Here is an 18,471-nt window from a genome sequence, read left to right on the forward strand (position 1 = left end):
GAAGTTTCAATATGATTTGAAAACTCCCTAAGGTCATCTACTCCAAAGCAGCAAAATGTATTTTAGAACCATCACTAACTGACCGAGAAGCTACATGCTCTTAGTTTAAATGTTACCTTTCATTGGAAGGAATCTATAAGAGTATATGTTATATATGCATATATACTCTTGATATACTGAAGACTAATATTTGAGTAATCTAATTAGCATATATTTGTTGATAAAATTTGATTGATGTAAAATTTCTTTTTATTTTTCTGTAAAACAGCATTAAAATCTCTTCATTGTGTTACACTGGAAAGAATCTTAGCTGTCTCTGAAGAAATCATTAGTGAACTCAGAGTGACTGAAATAACTAAAACATCAAAAGTATTATGAAGTTTTACCGAATGTACTAAAAATATACTTTCAGAAAGGTAATCCATGCACAGTACCTTATATTTCTTTTTCACGTATCACTGTAAAGAAATTGATGTTTATTTGGTATCTATGAGAACACACAGATGCAATTCCAGAATCTATCTTAGCGATGATTGCAAATGTAAAAATCCATTTTGACACTATAATAAAAGCTAAAAATAAACCATCATGGATAAGAAATATAAAATCTATATCAAGGTTTTCATCTAAAATTGTTTTCCAATTTTTTAATATAATATAAATGATAGCACAATGTTCTTAAATGTCAAGCATGCGAAATTTTCCTTGTAGTCAAACCTAAATTATGCAAGATTAGGAAACTTTCCATAAAATCAGAACCTCTAGAGTCGAATCAAGTTCCCATTTTAAGAAGCTTCAAGGTCATTGTCAGTTATGGGTGTGATACAGAAAAGCTTTTGTTGTCTAGGATTATGGTGAGCTTTACCCTTTCTCTGATATATTATCAACGGTCTAGCCCGATGCGCAAAGAGCGTTGGTAGTCCTGCTAGGCTTATGGATATGACTTTCCACACAGTAAGCACTGGAGAACGTCACTCACCTTGTTCAAGTGGCTGACTTTTAGTTGAAGTAGTTTTCATCTTGAGTGCCTCCCTAACAGACATGTCACAGCAGGAGCCTTTGTTAGTGTCTTGGTCACTGTCCGCCTGATCGCTGTCCCCGTGCCCACTGTCTCTCAGGCTGGCTCTTTCTGGGTCCTTAAACGTGGAGCTACTGAAATACATATGAAGAAAAAGAGGAGAGAGTGTTGTCTCTACCAGTTTAAACCTGGAGTGTAGTCTCTTGCAAAGCAATTTTGACACGAATGCAAATGGGGAAGCCGAGAAAGTTATTTAATAGGCCTTACCTTTGAACAAACTGCTGCCTGCTGCCCATGTAATTGGGCTCTGCGGGAAAATTGTCTGTCTGTGAAAGAGAAGGAAAAAAAATACGTATAGTTGTACACTGGACAAATCTCCTGCAGAGCAACAAGATTTCCTAGTGGAAAAATGATTAATAATTCAAAAATTGTCTTAATCTTCAGATTTTAATTAAATTGGAAATTGCTGACATGTAATTATGTACTCAGAACAATTAAATGATTCCGGTCCACAAATTACCTGTTAAAGTAAACAATGAACCTGTCAAAACTGGCATTATCCATTAGTACCAGGATGGATAACGCTATCAATGTTGTTTCTTTACACAGATATTAAGGTTGAATATTTGTGGGAGGAGTGGGAAAATGACCTAATTTCTTCATATTAAAGTGTGCACTATATAAAAGCACTAATTTTTATACATAATTGCATCATCTACTGGGATTCTCTGCCCTTTCTCATGTAATATCATGTAACGTCTTCTACTCCATTAAAAGATAGATGGACTTTCCTCAAAATGTTACTAGGAATACAAGCAAATCATAATTGGTTGGATTACTTTAAATTAATTCTAAACTACACTCTAACTATCAAACCTACTATTAAACAACCTAATGGGCAATCCTTTCCGAAGCAAAATAAAAATTTTGAAAGTTAACTTAAGTATTAAGAGTAAAGACATTAAAAAGCGAGCCTTGTCGTTTTTACTGCTTCCAAACTGACATGGAGTTCTGCCAACAAGAACTGAATTCTCCTTGTATCATGGAACAGAGTCTTTTGGGAGCAGTAGACTGGATCTTTCATAGATCTCCCTGTACTGCACATTGACACACACGTTACTTCTTCGCGCAGCTGACTCGGTGACAATGCTTCTCTTGTTTTCTGCATTCCTTCATGTCACGCTATTATGCACTGGAGCAGCAATGGGGAGGTACAAGACCATGCAGCATACAAGTATCAGACAGGCGGAGGAGCATGGAACCCGTGGAAGGAACCCGTGGAAAAAGCAGGCCAAGGTAAGGCTCATTGCAGTAAAATGTGTGGTTTTTTAAAACATTGTTTTTTGTTTCTTTCTATGTAACAATTACATTTATTTGGCTTTGTGAAGTGTTTCTGGAAAAAATAAAAATGGGTTCAGAAAAATATTGAAAGTATTTTGAAATATTGAAAATGTATTGACAAAGTAAATTGAAAACATATTGAAAATATTATCCTTGTCTATTACAAGGCTGAGATGATAAAAATAGATTTTTTTATCTGCAAACTTTTATTTCTTTTTATGTAGATGTAATGACTTTTAAGAAGGCACATGCAAGGTTAGCTGAGCAGTATAAATTCAAGTATTTTTAACTCAAGTTTTATGCAAATTGTATTCAACAATTGGTAGCCTGTATTTTCATCATCATGCACCTGAGGCTGGATTCAGTGAAGCATCCTGTGTACCTCAACTTGAATTTGAATTTGGTATAGCTTCTTCTTTTTATTCCCATAATGACAAACTAACAACTTCAAAGAAAACTTTGACTCTCAGTGAAATGATTATTGCCAAACTAAATAGATGTCACAAATGTTGCAAAAGTCCTGGTTAATTCATAAGTATCTACAAATTTAGCAATTCTGCAAACTTGATAAAATATATCTTGTTATATAAAGTGGTTAAAAGTCTGAATGAAGAGCCATATATAAATATTTTGGACAAGTTCAGAAAAAAATTGAAAGACAGAAAACATCAGAGTCACTCTAAATAGTATTATGCCTTCAATGGTATTAGTTGAGACTTCTTAAGTATTGTGTTCAGTCAGGCATATGAGAAGGACTGAAGAAACTTTTCTCCTCTCATCCTAAGAACAGTTTCTGGAAATTCATGCATATTAGTAAAATACATTCTCCCTTTGAATAAAGGATTATAAAAGAAGATGTGTGTAAAATACATGCATCCAGAATTTTGAACATCACATCAGTACTGTTACCTACAATTGTTTAGAGGAAGGTAGAGAAACAAAAGAAAGGGAAGAGATAGTTATTTGCCAAGATCATGAAGAAAGTTAAAAACAGAAAGTCAAGCTAGAGAAAAATGCAGAGGAAAGAAAATTGGAAACAAAATATCTATGAAAAAGAAGATAGAGGGAGTGTAGAGAAACACAGTCAAAGAATGTATGGTTTATGATCCAAGAACTTTAAAAACTGCAAATAGTAAAAGCTTACCATTTTATCAGTAACACAGTGTCAAAGTTTAAGAATGCCTGTATTTATTGATTAAAGTTGCTTGGAAAGCAAGAGACTGGTTTCTGTGTAATTAGTGCAGAGCAGCCATTTGGCTTTTTATGAACACACAACTAACTCACTCTAAAAAGTATACAGTTTTAATAATAGACAGCAAAATTCTAATTATCTGTGCTCAGGGATGTCTGAAAATTCATTTAACATTATCCAATTATGAAACAATACTATTTCCGTGGAAAAGAAAAAATATAAAAGAAATTCAGAACTATTGGCATCATTTATTAACACTAGATTTAGAAGGGTTTTCAGATAATTTACAGGACTGTACTTTAAAATTTGAGTTTTAGCTTGTACAGGGAGGATGCTTAAGTTTTAAATCTTGGAAGAGAATAAAATATGGGTTCAGACCTTTACAACTCTTTAGCTTTCTGTAGAGCATATATTTTCTCATTAAACAAGAACAGATCGAAATGTGATTTTCGTTTTGTTTTTTTTTTTGTTTTGTATTATACAAAAGATTTTCTCTTTTTGTTTTGTTTTGTATTATATATAATATATATTATATATATATTATATATAATATATATAAATATATATTATATTTTATTTGTTAGAGTCAATCAACATTTCAAAATTCATCTTCTTTTATTTTTTTATTTTTTTGGCACAGGCAAACAGACCAACATACATAAACAAGTAAACACTTAAGTTGATTAACTTTTGAATACTATAATATTCTTCTTTGATAATATTCTACCTTTAGTTCTTCAACAACACTCACCAAAGCACAAAGCATTAGTAAATCATATTCATTACAGTATTTATAAATACATATATAAATACAATAAATACTAAGCTATTCCCAAGATATATCACTTTCTGAGACATGTTATTCTAGTAAAATTGTGAAGTTCAAATCATAAGTTGAAAACAAAACACATAACTGAGAAGATTAAAAGATGTATACAGTAAGATTAAATCATGTTGACTAAAATGATTAAACTGTATTTGTGAAATAAATATGCTATGCCATTTATATGCACCTTAGATGTGAACATTAGGTCTATCATAAAATTAGGGAGACAAGATTTTGTTATCAAAATAGAGTAAATGGATATTCTGAAGATGCCAAATTATCTACATCAACTCTAGAAATTTTCAGTAAATGTGAAATAAATTGCTCAATAGTGTTAATTGAGCAAGCATAAAAATATAATGTATTATCAAATTAATAATAATCTTATGAATACATGAGTTAACAAATATATAATTGTATAATATAAATTTATAAACTTATCAATGTATTGCAATAAAATATTGAAATAACAAATATATGCTGTATTCTTAATGTGGATATTATTTATGAATATATCACATATTATATATACACACACATATAAAATGGTGAGAACGTTCAAGGCTTTCTCCCAGGCAAGGAGACCCAATTTCACATCTCCTCTTTGCCACTGGACTAGAAGTCCTACCAAGTTCAGTTAGGAACATGAAATGAATAAATGACAACTTGTAAATGGATAAAATGTGATCATCTAAATCCCAGATCTACCTGGACAAATAAGCAAAAATCTACAATGGGATCCCTTTTCATGTGTTTACACAACATTAGGTATATGAGTGTTTTGCCTACATGCATGTCTGGGCACTATTTACATACCTGGTGCCCATACAGGTCAGAGGACAGCATTGTGTTCCCTAAACCTGTAGTTACAGATGGTAATGAGTCAGAACATGGGTGTTGAGTACCAAATCTGGGTCCTCTTTAAGGGCCAATAGTTTATTTAACTACTAAGGAATCTTTCCAGATCCCAAAGAGGTGATTTTTAACTTAAAAAAAAGATCATATTATAATATCCCATTGAATTCTCTTTGTATCTCGTTTGCTCCTTCAGGTGGGGAATGGAAGATAAAAATGAAAACTTATGCAGAAACTCAGTTTAATTATGATTTTTGCATCCTTTGTAAGTATTTTTACATTTTATAAGGTTCTTATTAAATTATTTGATATTTGGCTCAATATTAGTTTTATTTTCCGTGTACATTATAACTATGAAATTCTTTCTCCAATTTTGGGTAATGTTTTCCATAGGTTGTTGAAAGCTAGATTTTTGTACAACCTCTGATCTGAGATAAATATATACTAGTGACATGAACTTATCCTCTGATATGAGGGATAGAAATAGGTTCACAGGTCTTCCATCTAGAAGAGGAAGGACATTAATAAATACCAGTAGTTTCCAATCCATGTCAACTATATCCCTTCAAGAGATTCTTAGACATGATTGGGCTCTCTGGTCTGTCAAAACCACCCCTTCTAAAAGACTGACTCCTAGCAGGTGGTACAATAGCTAATGAAGCATAGCAAATATTGTTTTATATTTAATCACCAGGGTGTGATTACAATAATCACAGATTTCATTCCAGCAACATTTGCTATAGTGGCTTGCACGTTGGTGAAAAGCTTTCTGTAGAATCCAGCTTGCCAAAGCTCACATAATTTCTCTTTCTTTTGCAGGGACATACCTGAAGACTAGTATCCTGACATTTTTTAAACATAGACTACAAGCTAGTCTAATGGTGAGATCTATATTTTTCTAATCCTACAAGTATTTTATGGAAATACAAGAATAATTTAAAATTTTATGCGAATTTCATTATTGTATTATTAGTATTGTTTCCCAATCATTGCTATGTTTCAAATGGGATTTAAAATTATCAAAAGTTACAGTGGAAATGTTGAACCATGATTCTAGACAGTATTATCCAGAATCTACTGTCAAACTTGCAAATTATTTTAACAATATTCTCAATGCACAACATACCTCAAATGGTGAACATTTACATAAATAAACATCTAAATCTTTACAACCATACAATATTAAATTATTTCACAAAATAGGAAGAACATTATATGGTATTTTTCACCTGGAGCAATGTACTCTTTCCTAAAATGGCTCCCAGTATTTCATGTTTAGCCATTTTTGTTTGCCACTTTAAGATGGGTGCTGCCCATTGACTGGGACTTGAGCTGAGTATCGTAGAGCTGTTGAGTTTGCTGATATTGTTAAATAAATATTTTTTCTCACACTTGTCTTCTGCTCAAATGAATATAAACTTTTCCTCATATATTTTAGTATTTGGCTCAGTATCTTTATAAAAGACAAATGAGAAAGCACTCTGCACTGAGAATACTTACTCAGATAATGTGCAATTGTATAATTACTTGCTGTGGAGACAGAAAAGACCTCGGCACACACTATATCCAGATGATTATGCTACACATGCTTTGGCTATTGTCACTTAGTTTTTACTTAGTATACAGTAATATGAATATTTGAAGGACCATAGAGTTCTATTCTTTAGCATCTGGAGTTCGATGCAACAAGCAGTATATAGCAAGCTGTGAATCAGTTTAATTTCCTCTCATTCTCTCTGGTAACCACTACTAACCTTTAACACGTGACAGCTACTGATTTCTCCTCTGTTACAATTATATACTATATATAACTGAAACATCTTACAATTGGAATAAATCATTCTCAGTTCGGGAAAACTAGATTTTTATTTTAACCTAAGTTATTGTTTTAGTAGTACATTTATCACTTAAAAAATATTTTTCACAGTAAGATAGCTCAGGTAAAATAGCTGGCTATAATATGAGTTCTTAGGGCAAACATAGAAAAAGAAAAGAATGCATTCCTGCAATTTGTCCCCTTATTACAACACAAATACAAACTTGTCTATGTGCATCTTACATATATCTAGCTTTTTATTTGTCTGCATGATATCTAGACTGACTTCTGTTTGGGAAGAAGAATTTATAGAAATATTCACATTCAATTTTTTTTCTGACAATAGTATTAATCTTTGAGGGGAAAATCTGGAAGAAAAAATTGTGACACATAAAAACATGTATTTAACTTCATAAGACATTGCCATTTTCTCCAGAATAGCTATACATTTTTATATCCTCAAAAAAGGTGTAAAATATATTTCTCACATATCCATGGTATTATTATAGTTAAATGTTTTGCTTAATAAAGCGGGCATGTAGTAATGATCAATGAGTGCTTCATTGCTAATTAGAGTGTATACTTTTTCCTGTGAGTACAGGTCACTAATGCAATATGATGAATGAATTATGCAAATCTTTTTGTTATCTTGTCATTTTAATTTTGATAGTCCATTGTAATACAAAGTATTTCCCTAAGGAATGGACTATCTTTAAATCTTGCCAACTGTTAATTACCAAGACTAACAATTATAATTTGACATTATTTTAATTTTCTCTGTATCTTGCTTTGTGGCTCTGTATGAAAGTTCTACCTAGTAACAATCGACAAAGTTTTCCAATTTTTTTTCTAAATCTTTATAGTTTTGTGCTTTGCATATAGATAATGATTCACACACAAGTAGAGAGAGAGAGAGAAAGAGCAAGAGAAGATGTTGTAACTTACAAAGAGAATATGCTTATAAAGATAATATTTACTCAAAAGTGTACAATTGTGTAATCATTCACCATGGAGCGTGCGTGTGCAGCACTCACAAGCAGGCATGCAGGCATATGTGTACATGTGTGTAAATGTGCATGTTTGTGTATAAACTGTGAAGTGTTGATCATAGTTCATTTCCACTGATTTACTATTGAATTGATTTTTCATTTTTGCCAAAAATCAATTTTCCGTATTTGTGCAGGCTGACTTTTTATCAGTTTCTTTTGCTCCATTGATCTTTGTTTCCATTCTTAGGATAATGCTACAGTGTTCTGATTTGTACGCCTTCTATGCAGCAGTGTGACTCCAACTCAAGGCTTCTTTTATGAAGTTGATTTAGCTAATCTAGTTCAAGTGTGTTCCTGTATAAATTTTAAAAATGACCATGTTCGTATGCACAGGGACTCCTTCTACAAATTGAATGGAATTGGGTTTTATTGATTGATTACTGGGAAGTACTAACATCTCTACTGCCTTCTGTGTTCTGATCCATCCATGGGAGATGACCGCCCATTTTGATCTCTGGATAAAGAAGAGGAAGGATGTATTGAATGAAAAGGAGAGTAGGTCTTTATGTTGTAAACATGATAAATATATCAACTTATTTCATAAACTAATTGGGCGGGTAGAGGGAGAACACAGCAATCATTTGTCTAAAAGCCTCTGGCTCTTGTAAACTGCTAAATCCTGCTGCTGGTATAGTCGATTTAAATACTCAGAATTCAGACACAAAGGAAGACAAAAAATTTCTTTGAACTGGGGACATGAGGTTGATTGTACACATTGATGTCAGGGATTTCAAAACAAAACAAGTTGGGTGCTTCCTTTAATGCAAAGGTGCTGCTTTCCACACTTCTAACAAGCATTCTTTTTGCAGCAGACTAAACACCAGGGAATGTTAAGAGGGAAATAATTCATTTTTAGCCGTTTCAAACAGACTTTTCATCTGATAGTTTTGCCTTCAACAGAATATATGGTTTGGTTCTTTTTACTTTGCTGAAGTAGGCAACGACATTTTAAGCTACTACTTATAAAGTTATATGACAGCACCTATGGCTTTGGAATTTCTAAAGTGCATGAAGTATGGCAATAACTACATTTATCGCTGGTTTTCAGAATAATACATTTTATACAAGTATGGTATACTAGACATTTGTGTTCTCTTACAAAACAAATGATAAAACACTGAATATTCTTGCCATGTTGAGAAGAAGCCTGTGTTCCTCGAGGTTAACATAAGAAAGCAGGAATTGATACACACTGAAAATAAAAATAATTCATTTAATGCTCAATGAGTGTGAGTTAGAGTACCTTAAGGTAATATGGTGCTATGTTAAAATCTTCTACAAATGTTAACTGTTCTATAAATGACACTGATAACTTTAGTAACTAAGGTGCCAGAATTTAATTATGCAATTCATAAATCTTTAAGGAAATCATCCTTGACAAGGGAAAAATTGAGACAATCAAAAGCTAAGTGTTATTTTGTTTTCTAATGAGATACACAATGCAGAGTTCACATTCAAGTCCATGAATGTGTTTGCCGTGTTAAGTTGTGAAACCTAGGGAAATCAACATGTCCCTAAACGTTAGATATGCTTGCCTCTTTAAAGTGGTGTAGCATCTGCTATTACTGGATGTCTTATGAGAAAAATAGAATCATATTTAGCAGTTGCTTTTCTAACCCTCCCATTTCCATTCAATACACCCAGTCTCTAAAGCCAATCTTCCTTTTAAGTTGCTGTACAGGTGGCACTGGAATCTCTGAGTTCTTTCTTTTCTACCTTTTGTTATGTCTCTGGCAGACTTTTTGTCTCCAGAGACTGGTTTCTTTCCTGTCTGCTTTTTCTCCATCTCTATAAAGAGTTCTAGAGGATGATTTCCTCTGGAAGTGATACCCAAGAACTCAAACCTTATATATAGCCAGTAGGAAGCCACTACAGTTCTGAAAATGTTTCTTTCCTGCTCATCAGTGCGTGTAGACAGGAAGAGAGAAGCGAGGGAGATAAGCTAGTAATACTGTTTTTCTTATCACCACCATGAACACTGAATCTTCTGATAGATGCATTCCCTTGTCATCAGAAATTATTAATTTTAAGGAATTTGGCAGGAAACATTCTTATGAAGTAAATTATAGATTCAACTCAGCTTTTAGAAGTCTAATTCACCTAGGCATTGTGGTGATGGTTTGAAATCCCATGTCACTGAATTTGAACGCCTGTTTCTGGAGTACTTTTATACATTGGGCATTGGTGGATTAGGAGTGCTCTGACTTGTGTTACAATCTAGGAAATAGTATTATTGACTGTTTATTATTCATTCATCTCAGTTGCCAGCATAGACACACTAGAGTTATTGTCCACATTCATTTTAAACAGAGAACATGCTGCTAAGGGACTGCCACTAAGTTCACTAAGTTGCCTATCATCTACCCAATTCATTTCTAAGCAGTGACACTTGGCAAGCACTTCTCATGGCTACCCGGTTCTGTGCTGCCTCTCTCAGATCAGAATGGAAAATAATATTTGATATTTCAATATTTTTAGAAATAAGTTAATGAGAAATTAATGGAACTTGCCTTAAAGGGCTTTTCAAAATTACTATTATATACTAAGCAAATTACAATGATTATTATCCCTAAAAAGTGTTCAGAGTGCCTATGCTTTTATCTTTCTATACTTACATGTTAAATTATCTTAAATAATGAATATATACATATATATGTACATAAACACATATAATTTCTAATAACTAGATTCCCCTGTGACACAAAAGAATTAAAATGAGCATATATTCCCAAATACCCAAATGCATTTATTAGTTTTAAACATATGATTACTTATCAGCATTATACTGAAATAAATTGCCAAACAGACACTTGTAAGTACTTACCTTATAGATACAAGAGAACCTTAAAACGTTATATTTAACCAATCATTACATTCCTAAGCAAAAACATAATTGAAAAGGAGAGCCAATTTCATCAGCTCATTTTGTGACAGTACTGAAGTTAAAAGTGCTAAGAATGTAATGATTTTCTATTAAATACATTTCAGTGGTCTTATGACTTATAATACAAAATCATCATTCAAAAGAAAGCATTATTTACTGCTTTGATGTGGATACATTTTGTAGACAAGAGCAAAAAGTAAGAGGAAAAAATCTATTTTTTTGTGATTTTGAATGACTAACTCATGTTATCACCATCACAGGTCAGTTCAAACTCTTACTTAAATAAAAAAGAAAAGAAAGTGATGGGACTCAATGTGAAATTGGTATGTAGATTACCATTTTTAATATAGGCATGAGGAATAAATTATTACTAAGTACAAACAAGTTAGCCAACCCATCATTAGCCAATGCATTTTATCATTGCTAAAAAACTTTTAGGAGTACTCTCATGTACTCAACTTTTCAAATGGGATTTAAAGGTCCCACATATGATACAGAATTTTGCATTTCCAAGAAGTCAATCCAAAAGTCAGATTCCTGTTTTAAAACAAAAGTAATTTAAAATCCAATTGTGAAAAGTGATGGTGGACTGTTGCTCAGAAAGGAATATGACAAGACAAGGAATATTTCCAGATTTGAACACACTGCTAAGTATTCATGAACACTTAGATTACTAGGATATGATTTTTTATGAAGTATAATAGTAAATATAAAATTCAATATGTATGATTCAAAGGGAATAGTCTTCTTTTGTTTGGTAGTCATATATGAAATTAAAATCAAACAAAGGCCCTTTAATAATGTTGATGTTCTTAACTAAGGAACAAAAGTGAATTTTAATATCTCTCCTCTTTATCACAGTGTCACTTGAATGTCGAGTCCTGAGAGTGAGTGCGTTTTACTTGGATTGGTGATTTTAATTCTAAGAAATTTCTTCCACTAAGGAAAGAGCTACGCTGACATGATGACAGTCTCTTAAGGAAACAGTAGCTCATATCCTTCAAATGCCAATTTGCAATTGTAAGCAGCTATTTTCGCCGTTTTGGAAACTGTTTGGAACTGATATGGCATAATTTATTCACACACACATAACTAAAAACAAACAAACAACCCCCCAACCCTCCTGAGTCATTACTGCCTTACCTAAGCCTTTGGCCATGGTTCTTTCCATAGTTAAAAGAAAATTCTATTTGAATCTTGCCCTTTCCATATTACCAAGCTGCCGATGGCTATCTTTGTGTTTCAGGCCCAGAACTGAGAGTTACTACAGAAAGACTTTATTAATCACACACCCTAAAGTGTTAATCAACTAGCCTTTAGAGAAAAACATGTTTTAAATTCATCTTAATGTTTAACGACATGATTAAAACATTCACCGTTTCGTTCTGTACTTGAAAATAAGAAATGCTTTTATTTGAACTATTTTTAATTAGGTTATAACCTAGAAACGCAAAAATAAGTCACCTTCTTTTTCTCTATAGCACATAGACATTGATCATAGTCAATGTACATTTGTAAAGCACTTGACTGAAAAAAAAATGCTCATACTTTTGAAAAGTGGAGCCCATGTTTATGTTCAATTCCAAAGTACTTAAAACTGCACAAACAGTACCACCTTGGGAACACCTGAAAATGAAATACACTTAGACACACACAAGGCTTCCTGAAGTATATTACAAATTCCTCTAGAGAACTCTTATGATGAGAGTAAGTAACTGGGTTTTCGTAATTTTCCCCACAGTGACACTGCTCTCAGCTCTATTACTTCGAAGAACTCACTGTCTCCTATCCATGGTGTTATTTTGAGGCTGTGTTTCCTTCCCTGCTTGACAAGGTGATCATACATACTACTGTAAGGCAATCCATCCCAGTCCAATATTTCCTTCTAACCTAGGAAGCCAATAGGAACACGATCATTATTTTTTTTTTGGAAGGGGAAAATAGATGACAAACAATGTGAATCCATTTTCTTTTGAGTCAAAATTTCTACTCATGCCATACATGACATGTGACTTTTATGTGTGCTGCACTCACTATTGTATTCCATTCGTTCCTATTTCACATTGCTATTTGTATTTTATGAACTCAGGAGTCTTATTCAAATAATACTTGTTAATCAAGTATTCCCTCTTTTCCAGTGCCAGGCTACAGGGTGTCCAATGGCTTTGCTCCTCTGATAGCTATGCTTTGAATAAGCACAGATGAAAACACGGACATATAAAAACTAGTTTCGGTAAGAATAAAAGAATCATAAAAATTTCCTGTGATTAATGAGTATAAGAAGCACAGACTGCTTGTGGATTCTTTACATTTGGAAATATTTCTATTATACAAGGCAAAGCTAGAGAAAGAAGCCAAGGACCTGTATTCCATACGGGTTCTGACAAATGTTCAACGTACAGTATGTAGATGATTTAAAGAATTTTCCTCCAAATTGATCTGAGGTGCAGGGATTAGGGAACTTCATAGCACCAATTATCCACACTGTGTGGCATTTTGATCAAATCTGCTTTTCAACGGACTATAGTAAGTAGCATAAGAACTCTGAATGTTATATCAGATGAACTTCCTGTATAGATGTAGGTAAAACCTTCAGACTCCAATTTATATGTAAGCAAATCGGTATGGATGACTTCAATTGCAATGGTGTGTATTTGTATTTATTTTTAAATTTGATTCTTGAGTGAATGTATACTCATTTGTTTGCGCAAGTGCGTGTATATCTGTGGGTTGAAGATAGACTGCTAACCTAGTTGTCTTCCTCAAAAATTCTCAGTTTTATATTTCCAGACAACTTCATTCACTGAACCTGGAGCTCCATGATTTAGCTGGATTTAACTTTGGAGCAATCACTAAGAGAAATCCCATGTCAGTCTGAATAGCAGTCGAATTTCAGGTATGCATTAAATGTCACACCTGGAATACTACGTAGTTACTGGGGATCTGAACCCAGTCTATAGGCTAGGCAGCAAGGATTTTATACACTGAGCAATTTTCTAACCCTAGGGCAAATATTTATGATGTTATTATTTTTATAATTATTTTGACATGTCGTGCACTGAATTCTCTCAATACTTCCCTGTTTAAAAAGAGAAAAATAGTGTATAAAGAAAATGCACATCCTTTCACTTAAAAATTTCATTTGTTAATTTTAAAAACTGAAAATATCTGGAATCCAAATTTAGCAACGTATTCTAAAAAAAAAAAAAAACCAACTTTCTTAAGATGTCTACTTAAAAACAAAACAAAAGACAAAGCATAACTTAGAGAATGTAAAATGACAACTTGAAAGCCAATACATTATTTTAGTAAAATTAATTCAATCATCATGAATATTCTGAAATAAAATTCTTATATGATGCACTATTGATTCTTTCTTACATGATGCTAAAATTTGAAAACTGGAAAATCAGGTTTGTATGAATCAATGATGTCTACAAAATACTTTCTTGAGGTTTAGGTGCTCCAAAAGGCTTTGTCATTTTGAAGAAGAACCAGAATGATACGTGTAAATATTTAATTTAGTATGTAGTTAATATTAAATATGTGTTTTACGATGAGTTATCATATTTAATTTCAACTGCTATATCTACCATAAGAATAAAAATGTTGATATATTCTACAAGAAAACAGAAAAATAAATCAAAAGCAAGAAAGCACCTATGTCTGGACTGAGAAGGTTTGTCTGTTATATTTTAAGCAGGAATCATGGGAATAGACCTTCATTGTAAACAATCTGTCTATGGAGAGTAACTGATGAAGTGAATTATATCCGTTTACTGACCCAGAATTCCCCCTTTTAGAAACAACATTAAACTGCATTATCAACATTGAAAGATGTGTCTGGAATACTCATAACTATAAGAGAAACACAGTTTAATATGTTTAGATCATGTATTTAAAAAGAAGTTATATACATACACATGATCAATGTAAATTCCTTGCCTAAATCTTTTCATTAGGCCCATAAGTAAGCACTAAAACTCCTTTACATTTTGTGTATTTGGAAGAATAGCTATGCATGTTTTCATCCCAGAAAGGACTGGTATAGCATCTCAATAATGAATGTATTAATCTCTCAACAGGGAAAATACCAATTCAAAATAAACACAATCAATACAATTTACAAAAAATTTAATATGCTTATACTTGAGTCATTTGGATTTTTGTAACTGAAAATAAATTGTAGGTTTATACAATGAAAGATTAGCAATGACCATGTCTGATAGGTAAATTATAGGTAATTAAAAATATAAATGAAATATGTTCTATTTTCAGTCAACAATCATGTCATGAATCCTCAGAAAATTATTTCATGGAGTTTTCATATCTGGGCTTTGTGAAAGGTAACATTTTGTTCCCTAAAGAAACTTTCTTTGGATAGAAAACTTTCAAAAATCTCAATCAAATCCTGGGCAGAGAAGGAAGACAGTCTTGGAATCACAAGTAGGAGGTTAATTCCTTGAGAGTAATTATAGAACCAAGTCCGATGACAAAGTAGCTGAAATCTAAGCATGTAAGACTGTTAGCACCTGAGACTGAACTATGTAGCTCTGGAAGCAGAAATTCTGAGCAGAAGAGATATATCATCCTCCAGAAAGCTGGAGCCTGAAACCCCATAATATATAGGTCTCATCCCCACTTCTTCACAATCCTCAGTGGATTTACAAACCAGTCATTCCTTTTTGTTTGTTCGTTTGTTTAGTTTGTTAGTTTCTTAGAAGTATATTAGACATCTTTAGGAAAAAATTCACAACACAATTTATATAATTTTCCCTAAAATAAAACACCAAAATTTATACATTCACCTTACTTTTCTTCAAAATAGAGATTTTTGGACTTGGCATTTACAGGCTGAAAAATAAGGTTTTCCTCTCCCTGCAAGTTCATGTGTTGTTCCAAGGATAATCAGTTTATAAGTGCTGTACATTTAATATAGAAAATCCAGAAAAGAACGAAGCTCATTCTGTAATCTAATTAAGTTTAAGAATCCTGATACACATTTTCTTGAGGGGACAGGATAGCACAAATACAAAATGGAGCATGAGAACCACAGTGCATAATAGCTCAAGCTAAAAGCATAACAATAAGCTTGTTTTCCATTATTGCAGAACCAATAAATAAGCATAATGAAAATCATGACACATTATTACATTACTCTGCATCGCCTCTATTCATTTAAAAAAACCCAGATGAGTGCTTTTAAAATATTTCCACATGTCAACTGACAGTAAGCTTCGCAATTGAGAGGACGCTGAGAGGAATATTTTAAAGAGTAGATGCCTAGTCTTATGTGGCTTATATCAAGATTATGATAGGAGAACAAGATATGTGAGCAATAACTACTTCACACTAAAATGGTAGCAGCATAGCATCCAAACATTTATATCTTTCATTTGTACTGTGTTTTCTTGATATTATGCAGTCAATAAAAACCAAATTAAAAAGCTTTAGAAAAAGCTTCCATGTCAATTAGCCCTTGGATAGAATCTCCCGTTTCCATGTGATTTAATGTACTGGATTATATTAACAGCACAGGCTTGTAAATAAGGAATATCTGAATCCTATTAATGGGAATAGGCTGCCAAAACAATCAGCCTCTAACTTAACAAGTTTCTAAGTATTTAGAAAGGCTGTGAAATAGGATTACAAGGTTAAACTGTGTACATCTGGTTAGCCACTATATAAATATTTCAGAAACGTGATCTCATGGGCTGAAGAAACACCTGTCTAATCATGAGTCTTTTCCAAGATACATGAACTTCACTGAGCAGAAGAGTGCATGGATGTTGACAAGAAATTTTCACCGATTTGCATAATTCACTTCTTGTGCTAAGCCCCTATTTTTTTTTTTTTATCATGCTCCTCTCTTCTAAGTGAACATACAAAAGAATTCTAGAATGTTTCTCTACTATCATGCTTATGTTGGCAAAAAACTGCCAAAGTTGTTTAAAACACTCACAAAAACGTGAACTAAATATGTACCCCATTCTTTTCCGTGGACTTTAGCATGCAATTTCAGTGTAGTTAGATATCTTTTTTAAAATTTGATATATTCGTTATTTACATTTCAAATGATTTCCCTTTTTCTGGGTCCCCACTCCCTGAAAGTCCCATAAGCCCTCTTCCCTTCCCCTTTTCCCCAATCCATCCCTTCCCACTTCCCTGTCCTGGTATTCCCCTACACTGCTACACTGAGCCTTTCCAGAACTGGGGGCCACTCCTTCCTTCTTCTTGGGCGTCATTTGATATGTGAATTGTGTCTTGGGTATTCCAGTGGATACCACAAGTGTTCTTTTCAGACTGGGTTAATTTACTTAGGACGATGTTCTCCAGTTCCATCCATTTGTCTAAGAATTTCATGAATTCATTGTTTCTAATGGCTGAATAGTACTCCATTGTGTATATAAACCACATTTTCTGTATCCATTCCTCTGTTGAGGGACATCTGGGTTCTTTCCAGCTTCTGGCTATTATAAATAGGGCTGCTATGAACATAGTGGAGCATGTATCTTTATTACATGCTGGGGAATCCTCTGGGTGTGGTATAGCGGGGTTCTCCAGAAGTATCGTAATTAGGTATCTTAAGCATAAATTTAGGATGCCATGGAGGCCGAGAGTAATTAATAAGAAACAGAGGCCTGTCATAAAGTAGCAACTTGGGCAGTGCTCCTAGTTTATAGAAACCTTAATGATGTAGAAAATCAGCTGCTTTTCACCAGACTCAAGATTGAACAACTGTGTTCTCTTTGTCAAGTACACACCAGCCCATTAAGCTTGATTTTAGTTAGTTTTTCTTCCTTTTCCTTTCTTTTCTTTTTTTTAAAAGAATAATTAGGTTAGAAATGTGCAGAGTAGAGCACTCACCAAATTATCTTAAAACACTCAATGTGAAAACACCAGCTTTGACTCTCTAGTCAAAAATGGAAGCTAAAGGTCATAGGCTCAAATTTCTAATGACATTTCCTGAGAGGAGATGGGTGAAATGGAAGCTATAGATTGGATGTTCAATGCTTTCATGTACCATGTTGATTGTAGCTTAATTTCCTAACAAGATGATGGGTTATTGCAATTAACCAAGTGAAATGATACTCCACTTTCTAAACCAATGTGCTTTCCAGGGGCACACGGACCCAGCGGCCCTTTCCTTCTCCCACCTTCAACCTGCCATTCTCCATCCTGAAATCCTAAACCCAAACTGCAATATTCTAAATAATGGATATCTCCTTGGAAATTTTATTTCTGCCATAGCATACTAAATATTTATCAAAACATCAAACTTATGCATACTAAAACTCAATGGGAAATTTCAAGTTAAAAAAAAAACCAAGAGGAATATTTAACTAAATTTTAAATGAACTTTCTTTTGTTATGTGACAAGTAAATATGCTGGTCTAGTTGCAAGATGCAGAGCTGTAAACAGAAACGTTTACTAAGAACCACGATTGAATAACACTGTTTAATATTTTAGATGTGGCAGGTGAGGGGGG

The 18,471-nt window shown here is 33.2% G+C and overlaps 1 protein-coding gene across 3 annotated transcripts in view; it reads right to left on the bottom strand.

The window, feature by feature from the left end:
- Nucleotides 1-18,471, bottom strand: part of Pcdh17 (protocadherin 17) — a 94,267-nt gene that overhangs the window by 58,681 nt on the left and 17,115 nt on the right. For all 3 annotated transcript variants that reach the window (XM_052190852.1, XM_052190851.1, XM_052190850.1), the window contains 2 exons: nucleotides 1,286-1,344; nucleotides 980-1,152 (listed from right to left, as the gene is read on the bottom strand). In XM_052190852.1, the coding sequence (XP_052046812.1) occupies nucleotides 980-1,152; nucleotides 1,286-1,344 (232 nt within the window). The remainder of the gene's footprint in view (nucleotides 1-979; nucleotides 1,153-1,285; nucleotides 1,345-18,471) is intronic.

The sequence above is a fragment of the Apodemus sylvaticus genome, chromosome 8, assembly GCF_947179515.1.
Source record: "Apodemus sylvaticus chromosome 8, mApoSyl1.1, whole genome shotgun sequence".
In the NCBI taxonomy this organism is placed as follows: Eukaryota; Metazoa; Chordata; class Mammalia; order Rodentia; family Muridae; genus Apodemus; species Apodemus sylvaticus.